This window comes from Molossus molossus, unplaced genomic scaffold (genome assembly GCF_014108415.1).
Source record: "Molossus molossus isolate mMolMol1 unplaced genomic scaffold, mMolMol1.p scaffold_m16_p_13, whole genome shotgun sequence".
Taxonomy (NCBI): Eukaryota; Metazoa; Chordata; class Mammalia; order Chiroptera; family Molossidae; genus Molossus; species Molossus molossus.
Genome location: NW_023425348.1, coordinates 11,425,425 through 11,442,106, shown reverse-complemented (window position 1 = coordinate 11,442,106; position 16,682 = coordinate 11,425,425). Strand labels below are relative to the sequence as shown.

Genomic DNA, 16,682 nt, shown 5'->3' with positions numbered 1-16,682 from the left:
GCTCTCCGCGTCCCGTCTGGACTTCCCTTGTCCTTGCCCGGATCAATATTCCTGCAGGCAGCTGCTCGAGCCCCGCCTCCGCTTCCAGAAGCTTCTACCCTTAGCGTCTCCTCTCCGATGTCCTCTCGTTACTGTGATGGGTGCGGGGCTTCAGTCTCTCCGAGCTCCTAAACTCTTCCCCATCCTGCTTTCTGTCTTTTCCGTGGGCTGTGCAGCCTCTGTCCCCATGTGGGGCAACCCACTGTGGACAGGGTCCCGAGGGACGGAGTGGGCCGGGGGCATAGGCTTCGGCTGGACCTGGGGTCCAGGCCCAGTTCCACCGCCGTGTCAGGCTGCGTAAGGTCGGCTGATGGAGGTCCTTTCTCTGCATGTAAAACAGACATTCATTGATGCTCGTCTGCTCAGGCACCAGGAGAGGCCCAGCATAAACTCCAAAGAATAAGACACATCCCTGCCCTTAGAGCTAGTCTGGTTGGGGAGGTGGGACTGCGAACTGTCAGTGCCCTGGACTCCTGTCCACGTGGAGACCGAGCCCTGCCCCGGGCACCTTTGATCCCGCCTGGGCTGCTCCTCACGCTGCCCTGAGGGTGGTACCTTTGTCTCCCGTCTAGCCGGTGAGCTCGAAGGGTGGCCGTGTCACTTCTGGGTCTGCAGTTTCCAGCTCGGTGTCTGGCACACGTGGGGCATTAACTAGATCTTTGAGTCTGTTGAAGGGGGGATTGATACACAAATACATGAGTGAAGGTGCCCAGTGTCCCAGGAGCAGAGAGAAGAGGGGGCAGAAGACAAGAAGTTGGGGACTTTGTAGCAGATTTTTGAAGAAAGACTAGGAGCTTGCTGAGCAGGCCAGAGAGGAAGGGGGTTCCTGAAAGGGGGAGCTGCAAAGGCAGACACCCGAGGTGAAGCCATGTGGGCAGGAGAGACCGCAGCGTGAGCCGGGCACAGGGCACAGAAGAGGAGGCTGAACCGGCCCTGCCTGCTGTCTCCTGAGCAGGTGTCCCAACCTTGCTCCTGCTTCCTGGTCCCTGTCCTCCACCCCCCGAACCTGGCCCCTTGCTCATGGGAGGCAAACCCTTTCTATCAGTTAAAGGCAACACTTGATTGGGCTCAAGAACCACCTGGAGACCTCGGAGAAAACGAAGGTTCTGATTTCTGGGTCTGAGGCAGGGCCTGTGCCCGTGTTTCCGGGGAGCGTTCATGATGCTGGTGGGGCTGGTCTGGGGGGCTGGTCTGGGGGGCACACTTCCTGAAGGAGGCTCTGAGGCAAGTGCACCCAGGGGGTCCCCGCGGCCTCAGGAGGCAAGTCCAAGGACCAGGCAACAGCCTTCCTTTGGACTGTCTGTAATCTGCTGCTCCCAGCAGGCGGGAAACTGGGTGTTACAGTAACAGCTGCAAGAATGAATGGTACTGGGTAGAAATGCCGAAAACAGGGCCTCGCTCCCCCCATAGCCTGTCTTCGATAGTGGTGTCCAGTCTGCGAAAGAGCTCTGAGTTCTGCTTCCCTGGCTTTAGCCGCTCTGCTGGGTCAGATGGGCATCCGCAGACCCAAGGGAGCCGTGGGGGGCACACTGGAGGGCACCCCACCCCTGATCAGGCACCTCTGACCCTTCTGTTGTCTTCGCCAACACTGAACAGAAGCAGAGGGACTTCTGGACCCATTACTTTTTATTAAGTTTTTTTTTTTTTAAATATGTTTTTATTGTTATTTAGAGAGGAAGGAAGAGGGAGAGAGAGAAACATTGGTGGAGCCTCCTGCACGCTCCCTTCTGGGGATGGAGCCCACAGCCCAGGCAGGTGCCCTGGCGGGAGTGAAGGGTGACCTCCGGGTGACCTCCGGGTGCGACACGGAAGACGCCCAGCCCACTGAGCCACATCCACCAGGGTTGGATCCGCTCCTTATCGCGATGTTCCCAGATGGAAGCTTCTGGACCCAGCTGGAGACGGAGTGAGCTGGGTGAGCCGCTCTCCTGGGCCTGCAGGCACCCCGGCTGCAGTTGGAAAAAGGAGGAGGCCGGCTACGGCAACCAAACGTCTGGCCGGGTGCCTGCGGCAGCCTGGTTGGCTGCTGAGCCTGCCAGGAGGGTCTGGAGGGGCCGAGCGCCTGGCCGGCCACAGAGCACACTCTCCCTGGCTGCCCCCTTTCTCCTTCCCCGATTTCCACGTTCATGCACGGGCGGGGGTCAGCCGGCCACAGCGGGCTCCAGCACACGACAGAGGGACTTTGGGGAGAGTCTGCAAAGTCCAGCACGGCACCGCCTCTGGTGGGGAGGAGAACCACCGCGGTTTCCTCGCTCACTCTGCCCACAGCAACTGCCCGGAGCTGGCGGGCCCCTGCTCCCCTCCCAGCCCTGGAGGGTTCCAAAGCCTCGGGAGACCTCAGTACTCGGCGTGATGTCTGCTTCCCCCCCCTCCAAGTCCATCCGTCCGTTCGTGGGGGGGTGCCCCATGCAGCTCCTCTGTCCATCCGTCTGTTCGTGGTGGGGGGGTGCCCCATGCAGCTCGTCTGCTCCGAGCCGTCGGGCTCCCATTTCCGTTACCGTGTCACCTTGGCACCTGCTCTGTGTTGCAGGCAGAGCCCTTGCCTGTCTGCCCCAGTCTCCTCCGGACGCCCTGGGCAAGGTGTCCAGAGAGCGGGCGGGCGCATCCCCAGCTTCAACCATCAACACCAGCCCCCCCCCCCCAACGCTGTAAAACAAATCCCAGTCGTCATTTACCTGTAAACCTCTGGTGTGTGGAACAGGTCAAGGTTTTAAAGGACACACCACAGTAGTTCTATCACACCCAGCAAAATGAAGAAACTTTCAGGAATACAACCTCAGGCCCATTTCATATTTATTTTTTTCCTACTGTCTCAAAAATGTCCTTTTACTGTCAATGTAAGAAATAGTCAAACCCGTGAAGAATTTTTCCAGGAAGCAAAATCTCAATGGACTGAGACAACGCTCCAGAGAAGGGCAGTGCTGCTCCTTATTTTATACGTGACTTCATGAAGTCCGTCGGTGATGGATTGGGGAGGGGGGAGAAAGCACATTTTGGGGAACCTCTGGGATTGGATGAAAAGTGAAATGATAGACACACATGCCTCTTCTACACCGGTGGGTACAGGACAGCTAACAGTCAACAATGAACTCAGTAAAAATCAGAGTGAGGGGTGTGGGCTCTGCCCTGGGGCATCGGCCTTGCCCTCGGGGGTCTGGAAAAAGGGAAGTGACCCGGACATCCCAAAGGTGCAAAAGACAATAGACAGGCCCAGTCAAGGAAAAGATCGACTTTTCCTTTTTGCGAATGGAAGCCGTTGGAGAGTTGTACTGTTTTTAACCCTACAGTTCTGTAGGTTAGGGTCTAACACTGGTCTCACTTGACTGAAATCCAGGCGTGTGCAGAGTTGCTTTCTTTTTGGGAGGTTGTGCGGTGGAGGGTTTGAGGGGGGATCCTGTCTTTGCCTTTTCCATTCCAAACACTGCCACCTTCCTGGGCTCACTATCCCTTTCCTCTGTCTTCTTAAAAATGTTCACCGATACGTTTCCTAGGGCAAGAGAAACAAAGGAAAATATAAACAAATGAGACTACATCAAACTGAAGAGTTTCTGCACCGCGAAAGAAACCATCCTCAAAATGAAAAGGGGTTGATTTCCAAAATACATAAAGAACTCATACAACTCAAAAGGAAGACAAACAATGCAATTAAAAAATGGGCAAAAGACCTGAATAGACACTTCTCCAAAGAGGACATACAGATGGCCAACAGACATGAAAACATGCTCAGTGTCACTCATCATCAGAGAGATACAAATTAAAATCACATTGAGGTGTCTCCTCACCCCTGTCAGAATGGCCGCCATCAACAAATCATCAAACAACAAGTGTTGGCGAGGGTGTGGAGAACAGGGGACTCTAGCACACTGCTGGTGGGAAGGCAGACGGGTGCAGCCACTATGGAAAAATATGGTGTTTCCTTAAAAAATTAAATATTGAACTGGCATCTGACCCAGTGATCCCACTTCTGGGAATATATCCGAAGCGTCCTGAAACACTGAGAGGGGAGAGAGAATAACCGAATAATAGAGAACAATCATAGTGGGTGCCAGCCATAGTTGTAGGAGAAGTTGGACATCCTTACTCTGTTAATCATGATTGCGTTGTGCTGATCAAAGAAAGCCCATTCGACCTGGCTGGGAGCTGCCTCCCCCACTCCCCACCCCTGTCATGGGCAGGCTAACAACCTTGACATAGGGGCACTGGAGACAGTCCACATCCCCAGCTCCCATGACCTCCCCACGCCTGTGATCTGTGGCCATGTTGCCCATCGGTATTCCCTTTGCCTACTCCCCCACGTAATACCGGATATAAGCTACCGGCTATCGGCTATCGAGGGAGGGGAGAGCAGGTTTTTGCAGGATGACCTGGCTGCTCTCCCTACTGCCGGCAATATTGGAGTAAATGCTCATCTACGATTCAAACTCGTCTCTGTTTAGCTGGGTGACAGGCAGCCCAGACTCGTTTGTTGTCCGGTTTCAACACCAATCAGAAAGAATATCTGTACTCCTATGTTCGTAGCAGCACTATTTACAATAACTAAGATCTGAAAACAGCCCAAGTGCCCATCAGAAGACGAGTGGATAAAAAGCTGTGGTACATGTACACAATGGAATACTATGCAGCTGTAAAAAAGCAAAAAGGGAAGGATCTCTTATCCTTTGCAACAACATGGATGGACCTGGACAGTATTATGCTAAGCAAAATGAGCCACTCAGAGAAGGACAAATATCACTCAATCTTACTCATAATGAAAAAAAAAACAAAAACTGATGAACAAATAGGTCCAGGGACAGGGAAGCTTGGAACAGACGGACGAACCTCAGAGGGAGAGGGGGTGGGAGGGCGGGAAGAGATAAACCAAAGAACTTACATGACATGTGCACAAGCCATGGACTCAGTGCAGGGGAGGCGAGGGTGGGGCCGGAGCTGGCTGAGGGGCAGGGGTAGGAAATGCGGACATCAGTAATACTCTCGACAGCCAAAAGATTGACGCTGGTCAGGGGAGAGTCCAGCCCAGGACAGGACTACCAGCCATAAGCTGCGTTTGGTTGGAAAGTTTTAAGTTCAGACCGTCCCGTGTGGTCCTTAGGCCTCTGAGTTTGCGAGGCTGCCACAGAGGCCTGGCCTGAGCTGGTCAGGTGAGCACGTGGCCCCTTTTTGGTCCGCGTTGCTGTTGATTTGATGCGCATTCGATTCGATGGTACGATCTCGGGTGTTTGCTTTGACACAGTCTCTTCTCAGTGGACACGCTAGAAAAACGAGGAAGTCCTTACTTCCTGAAAGTCTCCTGACCACTTCCCTGAGCTCAAATTTCCCAGTAACGAAGAAAAACAAGCATCTCCTTTTTGGGGTGTTTTTAACCGGCCGAAGGAGTCCCTTCAGCTGCCTTGGGATGAGAGGATGCCTCGCAGCGCTCAAAGCCAGCGCGTCCGAGTGCTCAGGCCTGGCTTTAGAGGGTGCGCCTCCAAGCGCCTCTCCCTTCCAGGAAGAGATTTTATGCCCTCCCACCTGCTTCTCGAAATCCAACAACCACAAAATTGACTCCATCCCCCTTTTCTCTCTCTCCCTTTCCCACTCCCCCTTTCTTTTCAGCAGCAACCTACAGGCCGGCCATATTAGAGAGATGGAAATAAAGCTTCCTTCATGTTGTCTGTGTCTTTGAAGTACACTTGTGCATTTTTCTTAGCACCTGACAAGCCCTCCCCCGTGGCCCTCAAACCACCCTGTCCCACCTCCCGACTGACATCAGTCTCTGAAAATGCACAGAGATGCCTGGCTCCCTCGCCCTGCCTTCGGCCTCACGGGGCTCAGTCTCTTTTTCTCTTTGGGTAAGTTAGATGCCCATCTGCATGCTTCCGGGGTCCAGAGGTGCGGCCACAGCTGGAGGGGGGCCGGGGCAGGGAGGAAGATGCTGCTTCTCCCCGGTGTCCTTGGGAAGGGAGGTGCGGGGACCAGGAGAGATTGCTGGGGACTGGGCGAGCCTGGGTCACAGAAATGCTGAGTGTTGCTGAGGATGAGGAGTCGTGATTTTGCCGGGATGGTGGACCTGTGTGTGTGTGGGGGTCCGTGTGCAGAGTGTCTCCGTGGATTATTTCTAAAGCGGCTGCAGTGGGGGTCCTGAGACTGAGGGCCCCCGTCAGGGGCTTCTGTGAACCGCGGCCCCTGGAATGTGGTGGACGGAGGGTATTAGGAGAGGCTGTGCAGGGCAGTTGTGGGCAGAGAGTTGAATCTGGGTCTGGCTGCTGGAAGCCCGGACACTGATTTTGACAGGCGCTGGGAGTGGGCGGGAATCTGGCTTGAGCCGGCTGTTCCGACTGCCAGACCTGCGGCGGCGGGCACGGGGCCGAACACGGCCGGACAGAGCGGAGGAGGCAGCTGAGGGCCTCAGGAGACGATGAAAAGGAAGCAGCCCGGGGGCCAGTCCCAGAACTGCCCAGCCCAGCCTCATACCGCCCTGCCCCGTGATCCCGTGTTCATTCCGCATCTGGCCATTCATGGACTTTCTGGGGCGTGGGTGGGCGAGAGCTATTGGCAAGATGGCTTTGTAGGTAGCTTCATGCTTGCTCCTAAATGCGTTGAAGGCTGGTGGGCCAGTCCAAGGACTGTCAGGAGGAACAGTCCCTGTCCCGGGGTCTCTCTCGAGTGTGCTGTGCTGGGCTGTTGGGGAGCAGCCCTCCACGGAGGCAGCGCTGAGCCCCCGGAAGCCGGCCTGATAGAACCTATCGGCTTGGCTGACTTACTGGACACACAACACAGCAGGAATGTGTGGGTCAGACAAAGAGCGTGAACCTTGGACTCCGGTCCGGGTTTAAGGCCAGACCTTTGTCATTCACTTCAGACCCATAGGCCAGTTACTCGACCCTCTGAGCTCCAGCTCTCCCGTGGGTCACCTGGAGAGAGCCTCCTGCTGGGTGTTCTGTGAGTCTGCATGGCGATCAACCAGGTGCCCAGTCCTAGGTGAGCTTTCTGAAAGCATTTCGTGTGCCCAGGCGCCGTGCGCCTTGGTTTGTCCTCAGGGTTGATCACATGACGTAGGGACTGTTATTATAGTCAGTAATCATGCGAGGTAGATACCGTGGTTATGCTCATGTCACAAGCGAGGAACAAGTACAGGGAAGTGGAGGAACTTGCCCAGTAAGGTCACATGACGCCTTGAAGGTGAGCTGAGATAGGAACACGCCTGTCTGACTTCAGCCCGTTCTTAACTGCGGAACGTTACCGCCCCCAGTGTTCCAGAAACGCCACTGCTGTGTCGACGGATCCAAGAATCTCAGTGGCTGGCAGAGCTGGGTGTCAGGGCCTGAGGATGGAGTCAGGGGAGCTTCCTGGGATGGGGCAGCCTCGGGAGCCTCGTCTAAGTGAAGAGAGGAAGGGGGCTCAGGGACCAGGATGAGGGTGTGGCTTAGGGGAAGATGGGCTCTGGGGTGAAGAGGTTAGGGCTCTGGCTGTGACATGGTGATTGGAGGAGCCAGAGCCCCCGAACCTGGGTGGGAGGATGATAAAGGGAGGCACTGGGTGGGCGCTGTGGCGAGGCCCCCCGGCGCTCCAAAGCTGCGGCTGAGGGCGGCCCCCGAGCATCGGGGTTGCAGTAGCAGCGTCAGGTTGGAGAGACACACATGCTGGGAGGACACTGCCAGGGACGGGGTTTGTGAGTGTGACGGCAGAGCTGGCCAAGGGGACAAGCCGGGCCAGCGGCAGGCACCGTGAGAGCCCATGAGACCAGTTTTTATCTCGAACAATCCACATGGTGGGGCTTCCCTGGGGTTTTCCCGGACCGTCGGCTCTGCGGTCACCGGCCGGGTCACCCAAGTCTGCGTATGTTAGTGAGGCCTAGAGGTGGAGTCCGGTCCTCACCCAACCCCGCTGGCCATGTCTGCTGTGGGCAGGGACCCAGACTTGGTGGGTGGGGGACCATGCCTCCTCCTTCTGCAGACTTCTACTGAGGGCCCACTGTGTCCCTACTGCTGTTCCGGGCCCAGGGAGGGCATGAGGAAGGCCCCTGGAGGGACTCGGGCACGTAGACAGATACTGGCCACCCAGCACTGCAATGCTGTGACAGAGCCGTAACAATGGTGAGGACAATGTTTTGCGGACCGACCGTGCCAGGCACTGCTGTGAGCTTCACACACTAGTGAGTCATTTAACCCTCACAGCAGCGGAGAGCGGAGGTCCGATTATTGTCCCCATTTCACAGGTTAGGAAACCGAGGTGCCTACGATCAGATCAGGGCCCGAGAGCCCCGGCGTCGGCCGTGACGCCCTCTGACTCCCGGGCGCGCGGGGGCAGCGGGATGATGGGCCGGGGAGGGCGCGGGCAGCTCGCTGCCAGGCTGTCTCCCCGGTGACATCCTATCAGCATCCGCAGCCTGAGTGGGAGGACTCGGGTGCAGAAGGTGAAGCTGCTCCCCCACCTGAAGCGAAAACGAGTGTGAAGATGTGGAAGGAGGGGTGAAAAGTGGTGTTTTCAGGGAGAGTCAGAACTCGGGGTCCCTGAGTGGAGGAGGCCCGGGGGGCTGGAGGCTGGCAGGACAGATCGCAAGGGCGCCGGTGGAGGTCCCGGTGAATTGCTCCCTTGGCTGCAGGGTGGACTGAGCCGGGAGGGACAGCCTGGGGGGCAGGGCCGCCTGGTCAGGCAGACAGGAGCCTGGGCCTGCCCGGGAGGCGGTGGTCCCCAAGCTGAGGAGACAGTTTCTCTGCTCAGACTCTCTCTTTTTTAACCAAGAAGAAAACAAACCTACTTCATCCTTTGCTGCGGGGCTGGAAAGAGGGTGAAGAGAAGTAACCCCTCGTCTCTGCGGGAGATGGTGTTGGGCAGGAGATGAGCATGTCCGTGATCCCTGCGGGGGGCCGGAGAGAACAGAGGATGACGTGGGGCTGAGGGCCAGATGCACCTTGCAGAAGGCGGGGGGCCTGGCACTGGTCCTGTTTTGGAACTAAGATCAGAAGCTGTTGACCATCATTTCCTTCCTGTGAGCTGGAAATGGGGAGACCTGGTCCCAAACAGACAACCAGGAAGACTGTGGGCTCCCCTTGTATGGAGGTCCCTTTAAGTAGAGTCCTTCCCCTCTGGCAAGCCTGCCCGAGATGGGGGCCGGACATGCTGTGTAGACAGAAGGAGGTTCAGTCCCCGGGATACCTTGAAAACCAATCACACCCCCACCAGCCTCCACCCCTCAACCCTCTGTCTGGAGCCTGGCAGTGTGGGCTCAGATCTAACTTTACCACTCACTAACTTGGGCTAGTCATTTAACTGCTGAATGTCCTCATCTGGACGGTGGGGGTGCTGTGAGTACTGACAGGTGAACCCCCAGAGGGCTCACGCGGCCTGCAGCACAGCCACCTCTGCTGTTACTGTCACTGTCCTTACTGCAGCACCAGCTGCGCCCCGGCTGTGGCCTCTGTGCTTCCCCGAGGCAGCAGAGTTTGTTCGTCAAGAGACCAGGACTTTGCTCCGACCTTGCCAGATGGTTTCCATGTTTTTCACGAGGGTCTGGGTTGGTGGAAGGCCCTGAGCCTGACGAGGGGACTCACGGGCCCTGGACGAGGGTCAGGAACCACGGTTCTGGTCCCAGCTCGCCCATCCTCTGCCATCTCTCTCAAGGCCTCACCCCCCGCCCCCCGTGAGACAATGGGGCTAGACCCCCAATCCTGAGGGTCCCTCTGGCTTCTTTGGGTTTGGTGAGTCCCCATTCCTTGGTGCGGCCGCTGGGACTCGGCGGTTGACCTCTCTGACCAGCAGGGGGCATGATCTGCCCAGTGCTTCCTGCGGGGCCCTGCAGTGGGGATGAGGGCAGGGACCCGCCTGGCACGGGTCTGTCCGAGCCCCTCCTGGCAGCCACAAGGGGCGCCTGGCTCCCGGGGCTCTGCCCTCCTCCACCGCAAGGTCCTGGCTTCTCGGCATGAAGGGTGCTGCTGGTGGGGTTCTACCTGGACGGATGTCGTGGGCTGCGGCGGGACAGAGGCAGGGGTGGGTCAGCCAGGTGTACAGCACCTGCCCCCTGGTGTCGCCCGGAGGCTCCTCTCGAGGGACGTGCTGGTGCTGGAGAAGCGGGGCGTTGGGGGGTGCGGGGTGAGCTCAGGACGAGGCCCTGCCAGGCTCCTTCTCCGCAGCCTCCGCCTCCGTGGGCGGGGGTGGCATTTCCCACACCCCTCTCCCTGCCTGAGCTGTGCTGGCTGCTTCACAGCGGCCATGACAGAGCAGAGGGGCGCTGGGGCGTCCCCGGTCATAGTCTCCTAAGGAGCAGTTCAGGGCGCCCCGGGAAGCCGTGGCCCGCGGGTGGGCCTGCATGCCCGTCCCTCCAGCAGGCCCATCCCGCCCCCGGGGCTTCCTCATGACCGCCAGGGCCAGTGCAGAGCATCCCCATCCCTCAGCCCTGCCCACCGCCGCTCGTCCTAAGGGCTGAGCTGAGAAGGGCCTGGCGTCCGCCGTCCAGGCTGCAGTGCGGCTCCCTCTGGGGTGGGGCCTGCAGCTGTGCGGGGCAGAACAGTGGAGATGCGTCCTGCAGGGGTCAGGCGCCCCTGCCAGGGACTGTCCCCGAGCCCCTCCGTCTCCGAGAGCAGGCTGGTGGAGAATTCAGGGGTGCCCCTGCCAGAGACTGTCCCTGAGCCCCTCCGTCTCCGAGAGCAGGCTGGTGGAGAATTCAGGGGTGCCCCTGCCAGGGACTGTCCCCGAGCCCCTCCATCTCCGAGAGCAGGCTGGTGGAGAATTCAGGGGTGCCCCTGCCAGGGACTGTCCCCGAGCCCCTCCGTCTCCGAGAGCAGGCTGGTGGAGAATTCAGGGGTGCCCCTGCCAGGGACTGTCCCCGAGCCCCTCCGTCTCCGAGAACAGGCTGGTGGAGAATTCAGGGGTGCCCCTGCCAGGGACTGTCCCCGAGCCCCTCCGTCTCCGAGAGCAGGCTGGTGGAGAATTCAGGGCGAGAGCTCACCGGGGCTGCTAGGCAGACTGCACGGCGCCCACGTACTGCCTCTTGTTTGATGATCTAACAACTCGGAGGTGGGCGCCTCCAGCTGCGTCCTTCGTCCTTCGGAGGGGGAGCGAGGCAAGGGGGTGAAGGGCCTTGCCCACGGTCGCACCCCTGATTGGAGGCGGAGCTGGGAATGAACCCACACCGAGTCAGATCTCCAGGTCTGAGCCAGCCCTGCAGAGACAGCGCAGCTTTGCCTGGACAGCCTCCAAGCGGCTCCTGCTCCCGTCCCCAGGGCACCCAGCCTCATCCCAAGAACTCGGCTCCTCAGTCCATGTTCTGGCCCACAGGCCCTGTGCCTCGGTCCCTGCCAGACTCGGACCTCAGGTCTCACCATGTGCCCCCTTGATCACGTGGCTCCTTGTGCCTCGGACACACGCAGGTCATTTCAGCCACTGGGACTTTTCTCCTGACACTCAGCAGCCCTGGAACTTGATTCCTCAAGATTTCAAAGGAGCCCTGGCCTGTTTGGCTCAGCGGTGAGAGCGTCGGCCTGCGGACCAGAGAGACCCGGGTTCGGTTCCTGCTAAGGGCACGTACCTCGGTTGCAGTTTGTCCCCAGCCCTGGTTGGGTCGTGTGGGTGGCAGCCAGTTGATGTGTCTCTCTCACATCAATGTTTCTCTCTCTCTCTCTCCCTCCCGCTCTATCTGAAGATAAATGCAAAAATGTCCTCGAGTGAGGATAAAAAAAAACCCAAATAAATAAGAATTAAAAAAACCCACAACACCCCCTACCTTGCTTTAGTCCTTATGACCCTTGCCCTGTCTCACTCCTAATGTCACGGTATTATCCCCTTTCCTCCTTGGTGCCTGTCCCCTCCCCAGAACACTGGCTCCACACGCGCGACCCGCCTGTCTTGTCCACAACCGTCACCCGGGGCCCGGACTCATTTGGTAAACGGGCAGATGAATGATTGACGCTGAACATTACAGTTTGTCCTCGATAAATAAATCCATCTTTGGGGATGAGGTTTGGATGCTATTGGCAGCGAATCTTAGAACGAAGGCCAGGAGCAGGGTGAGGCAAGCGAGGTGCCCCGGGGGGCACACGGTAAGGAGGAATTGCATGACCTGAGAGCAGGTGCCCCCTTCATGGGTGCCCCGCTTTGTGTCCCACGGGGGGCACTGCAGCCTGAGCTGGAAGCGCGTGGACGGGCTCTGCCCTGCTAGGAATGTCTGCGCCATACCCAGGTCCCCCGGACCGAGCCTGGTGCCCCCCACAGATGCTGCAGGATCGCTGCTTTGCCGCGGTGTGTCCAGGCCTGTCTGCGGAGGGCCCTTGTCCTGCACACTCGTCAGCTGGTCCCTGGGAACCGTGTCTCCTCTCCTGGGCACCCCTCCCTCCCACGGCTGGTTTGCCCTCTTTCCTGCCAGAGACGGGGGCTGAGCAGGGAGCTGGGGTGCCCCGTGTGAGGCCTTCTGAGCTCCGTCTGTTGTCGGTGCTGCCGGCCCATCAGGGACACTGAGCCTCAGCTGGAGGGCTTGGGCTCAGCGGACGTGGCCGGACGTCGTGGAGGAGACGGGGAAACTGAGGCCAGCACAGTGGCATTTTCTCCAAGGTCTTCAGCTAGCAGGCAGATTGGGGCAGGACAGATTGGGGACGGGCTGCCCTACCAGGTCCCGGAAAAGGCTTGGGGCCATCTGTCTGTCCCTGGCTTGACAGATGATTTGGTCTCTCTCTACCCCAGCCTTGTTCTGCCCCCATTTCACCCCCAGGACCACAGCAGTTACCCCTTATGGGCTTGCCTACCCCACCACACCCCTGACTAGTTTCAGCCACGAGGGACTTCCTCTGCCATAGCCGGTCCGCTTCGCAGCAGACACAGCAGGCTGGTGCCCCCCCCACCGGCCCCGCCAGCCGGAGGCTCACCCCCTTGTGGCTCTGTCGGCAGTGCCATCAGGGCGGGGCATGGAGGTCACAGTGCCCACCATCCTCCACGTGCTCAACGGCTCGGACGCCCGCCTGCCCTGCACCTTCAACTCCTGCTACACCGTGAACCACAAGCAGTTCTCGCTGAACTGGACCTACCAGGGGTGCAGCAACTGCTCTGAGGAGATGGTGAGCCTGGGGCGGGCCCGGGCCAGGACCCTCAGCACCGGCCACCTGCCCCCCTCCCCGGGCCAGGACCCTCAGCACCGGCCTGCGTTCCCGCCACCTGCCCCCCCACCCCGGCCAGGACCCTCAGCACCGGCCTGCGTTCCCGCCACCTGCCCCCCCACCCCGGGCCAGGACCCTTAGCATCGGCCACCTGCCCCCCCACCCCGGGCCAGGACCCTTAGCATCGGCCACCTGCCCCCCCACCCCCGGGCCAGGACCCTTAGCACCGGCCACCTGCCCCCCCACCCCCGGGCCAGGACCCTTAGCACCGGCCACCTGCCCCCCCACCCCGGGCCAGGACCCTCAGCACCGGCCTGCGTTCCGCCACCTGCCCCCCCACCCCGGGCCAGGACCCTTAGCACCGGCCACCTGCCCCCCCTCCCCGGGCCAGGACCCTTAGCACCGGCCTGCGTTCCCGCCACCTGCCCCCCCACCCCGGGCCAGGACCCTCAGCACCGGCCTGCGTTCCCGCCACCTGCCCCCCCCCCCGGCCAGGACCCTTAGCACCGGCCACCTGCCCCCCCCACCCCGGGCCAGGACCCTTAGCACCGGCCACCTGCCCCCCCACCCCCGGGCCAGGACCCTTAGCACCGGCCACCTGCCCCCCCACCCCCGGGCCAGGACCCTTAGCACCGGCCACCTGCCCCCCCCCCCCCGGGCCAGGCACCCTTAGCACCGGCCACCTGCCCCCCACCCCCGGGCCAGGACCCTTAGCACCGGCCACCTGCCCCCCCACCCCCGGCCAGGACCCTTAGCACCGGCCCGAGTTCCTGCACCTGCCCCCCGACCCCTGGGGCCAGGACCCCTTGCTCTGCACCGGCGGGCTGCCCACTGCGGAGGTCATGGGCGGGGTGTGCTGTGTGTCTGGGTGGCCCTGGGGAGGGGGCAGGAATTGGAGGTAAAAGGAGGGTGGGAGGAGGGGCCTCCCACTCACTCAGCTCACCCAGCCCCACCTTGCCCCACCCCAGTTCCTCCAGTTCCGCATGAAGATCATCAACCTGAAGCTGGAGCGGTTCGGAGACCGCGTGGAGTTCTCGGGGAACCCCAGCAAATACGACGTGTCCGTGACGCTGAGAAACGTGGAGCCCGAGGACCAGGGCTACTACAACTGCTACGTCACCAACCCCCCCGACCGCCACCGCGGCCACGGCACAATCCACCTGAGGGTCCTCATGGAAGGTGAGGGCCGCGCGGACGCGGGACCCACTCTTCCCGGCCAGCCCTCTCCACCACGGCCCAGCAGGGTGCAGGCACCCCGAGTCTCCCCCCAGTCCTTAAGGTGCCAGTCATGACCCTGACCTGAAGAAGCTCTAGCAGCGGTCATTTATGGGCACTGTCTCTGCCCGGGCCCCAGCCCCACTACCGTCTCTCGCTTCGTCCTCGTGAAACCCTCTGGGGGCACCAGGCTGGGAGAGGGGAGCAGCTCAGCTCACGGGGCGAATAAACGATACCATCGGGGACCGGGTTCGGTCCGTTTGGTCTCAAAGTCCGTGCTCCTAAAACTGCAGGACGCTGCCCCTGCCCGGGGCTTGGAGGGGCTCTGGGATTTGGGGGTGCAGGACTCAGAAGTAAATGGCCTGGGCTGGTTTCTGGCTTGGAGGAAGGTAAAGCTAGCCCCCCACCCACACACACCGTGGGAGCAGGGACAGTGGGCGGCCCCCTTCCCACCTGCTGCTCAGCGGCCGGCGGTTCTGCTTTCTCCCCAGAGCCCCCCGAGCGGGACTCCACGGTGGCAGTGATCGTCGGCGCCTCCGTGGGGGGCTTTCTGGCCGTGGTCATCTTGGTGCTGGTGATCGTGAAGTGCGTGAGGAGGAAGAAGGAGCAGAAACTGAGCACGGACGACCTGAAGACGGAGGAGGAGGGCAAGACCGATGGTGAGGGCAACGTGGACGAGGGCGCCAAGTAGCTGCAGCCGGCGGCCCCTCCCTCGCGTCCGTCCTTCCCGTCTCTGCCTTGTACAGTGTGCCCTGCCTGCCCTCTCTTGGTGTGCTTCTCCCAAACCAGGGTCCCAGGGCCAGCCTGGCGCCTCCTGAACCCCTCACCTTGCATCCCCACACCGCACCGAGAGGAACCCACCTGTTCCATTTGAGAAACCGCCACGCGTACGGGATGTGGGCCCCGGGGGAGGAGAAGTAGGTTCCAGCTGCCAGTCCCTGCGAGGCAGGAGGCTGCGAGGGTCCCGGGGAGAGGGGCAGGGGTAGGGGCTCAGCTGTCCAGCCTGGGGGTGCCTGGACTCAGTGGTGGCGGCTTCAGAGAGCACCTGTGGGTGGGGCCTTCCTGTGCTGCCCAGTGCGGCCTGGGCTGGGGCACCCCCGCCCCCCAGCCCGGGGCAGCCCAGGCGGGCTGGGGTGCTGTGGGCTCCTTTACCTGGGGGCATGTTAGGGACCCTGCCTCTCTGGGCACTGAAGGAAAGCGAGACTAGAGGCAAATGGGGGCCCAGCTTCCGCCGGCTCCTCATGGACGGGGAGGCCTGCTGGCTGGGGACCCCTGGGGTGTGTGGCGACAGACCGAAGGGCTCTGAGTTCCAGGCCGGGGCCATTTCCACCGCAGCTGCCCACCCTCGGAGCCACGCTTCGGCCACGGAGGGGCCGGCTCCACGCACGGGCTGTGCAGAGGCCTCCCCGAGGCCCGGGCCCCGCAGGCAGGACACACAGGGGTGCCAGCAGCAGGGGCTGGTTCCGGACCAGCTGCCCCCAGCACAGGGCAGGGCGTGCCAGGGAGAGGGACGGCGGCCGTCACTTTAGAACCACGCTACCCCCGAGCCCCTGCGGAGGGGATCGCGAGAGAAACTGCTGACACGGAGAACGCCACCTGGCAGACCCTCAGCGACCCACTAGCCAAGCCACTCGCACGACAGATGGGGACTGAGGTGGGAGCCGACAGAAACGAGGGTCGGTCACCTTCCCCTCCAGCCCTGGACTGGCAGGCGGGAGGGGCGTGGAGGGCACGGCCCTGGCCCAGCCCTGCTCCCCTCCGGGGGTGGCGACAGGGGCAGGGTCAGCCATGATGAGGACAGAGCTGCGGGTAGTGCCCACGCCCTGCCCAGGGGTCCGAGCCTCCTCCTGGTTTCCAGGAGCTCAGGGCAGGGATGTGTCCGGGGCAGGGGGTGGGCACAGGACAGGGACCGTCTCAGGGGCCACTCTCTGCCTCTGCCCTTTAGACGGTCAGTTTGGGGAGTGAGCCGTAGCATACGGGGCTCCATTTACTTCACTTCAACGAAACATCCATTTCTCGAGCATCTGCTATGGGCCAGGCCCTGTGCTGGGCGCTGGGGACACGCAAACCACGGTCAGGAGCTGGCAGCTCCGCACGGTGGGGCCAGACCCCTTCCCCTGGGTGGGTCTAATCCCACCTGCGCAGCCCTGCTGCAGGGCCAGAGTTACGGCAGCAGGAAGTTTCCAGAGTCAGCCTGGGAGGGAGGAAGGAGGGAAAGAAGGGCAGAGGGTGAGCGATCAGCACAGGGGGTGGGCGACCAGCCAGAGACCTCCTGGATGGGTGGGTCCGCCCGCCCGGAAGTCGCAGCTCTTCTGCGCAGTACCCAACTGCCAATCAACACACTGCCAACGGGGAGGCTCAGCATCC

The 16,682-nt window shown here is 60.9% G+C and overlaps 1 protein-coding gene across 1 annotated transcript; it reads left to right on the top strand.

Moving 5' to 3' along the window:
* Nucleotides 1-5,635: 5,635 nt before the first annotated feature.
* On the top strand, nucleotides 5,636-15,237 carry SCN2B (sodium voltage-gated channel beta subunit 2). The gene is made up of 4 exons (XM_036259167.1): nucleotides 5,636-5,867; nucleotides 12,895-13,061; nucleotides 14,069-14,279; nucleotides 14,807-15,237. The coding sequence occupies exons 1-4, from the start codon at nucleotides 5,798-5,800 to the stop codon at nucleotides 15,004-15,006; spliced, it is 648 nt and encodes a 215-aa protein (XP_036115060.1). The 5' UTR covers nucleotides 5,636-5,797; the 3' UTR covers nucleotides 15,007-15,237.
* The last annotated feature ends 1,445 nt before the right edge of the window (nucleotides 15,238-16,682 follow it).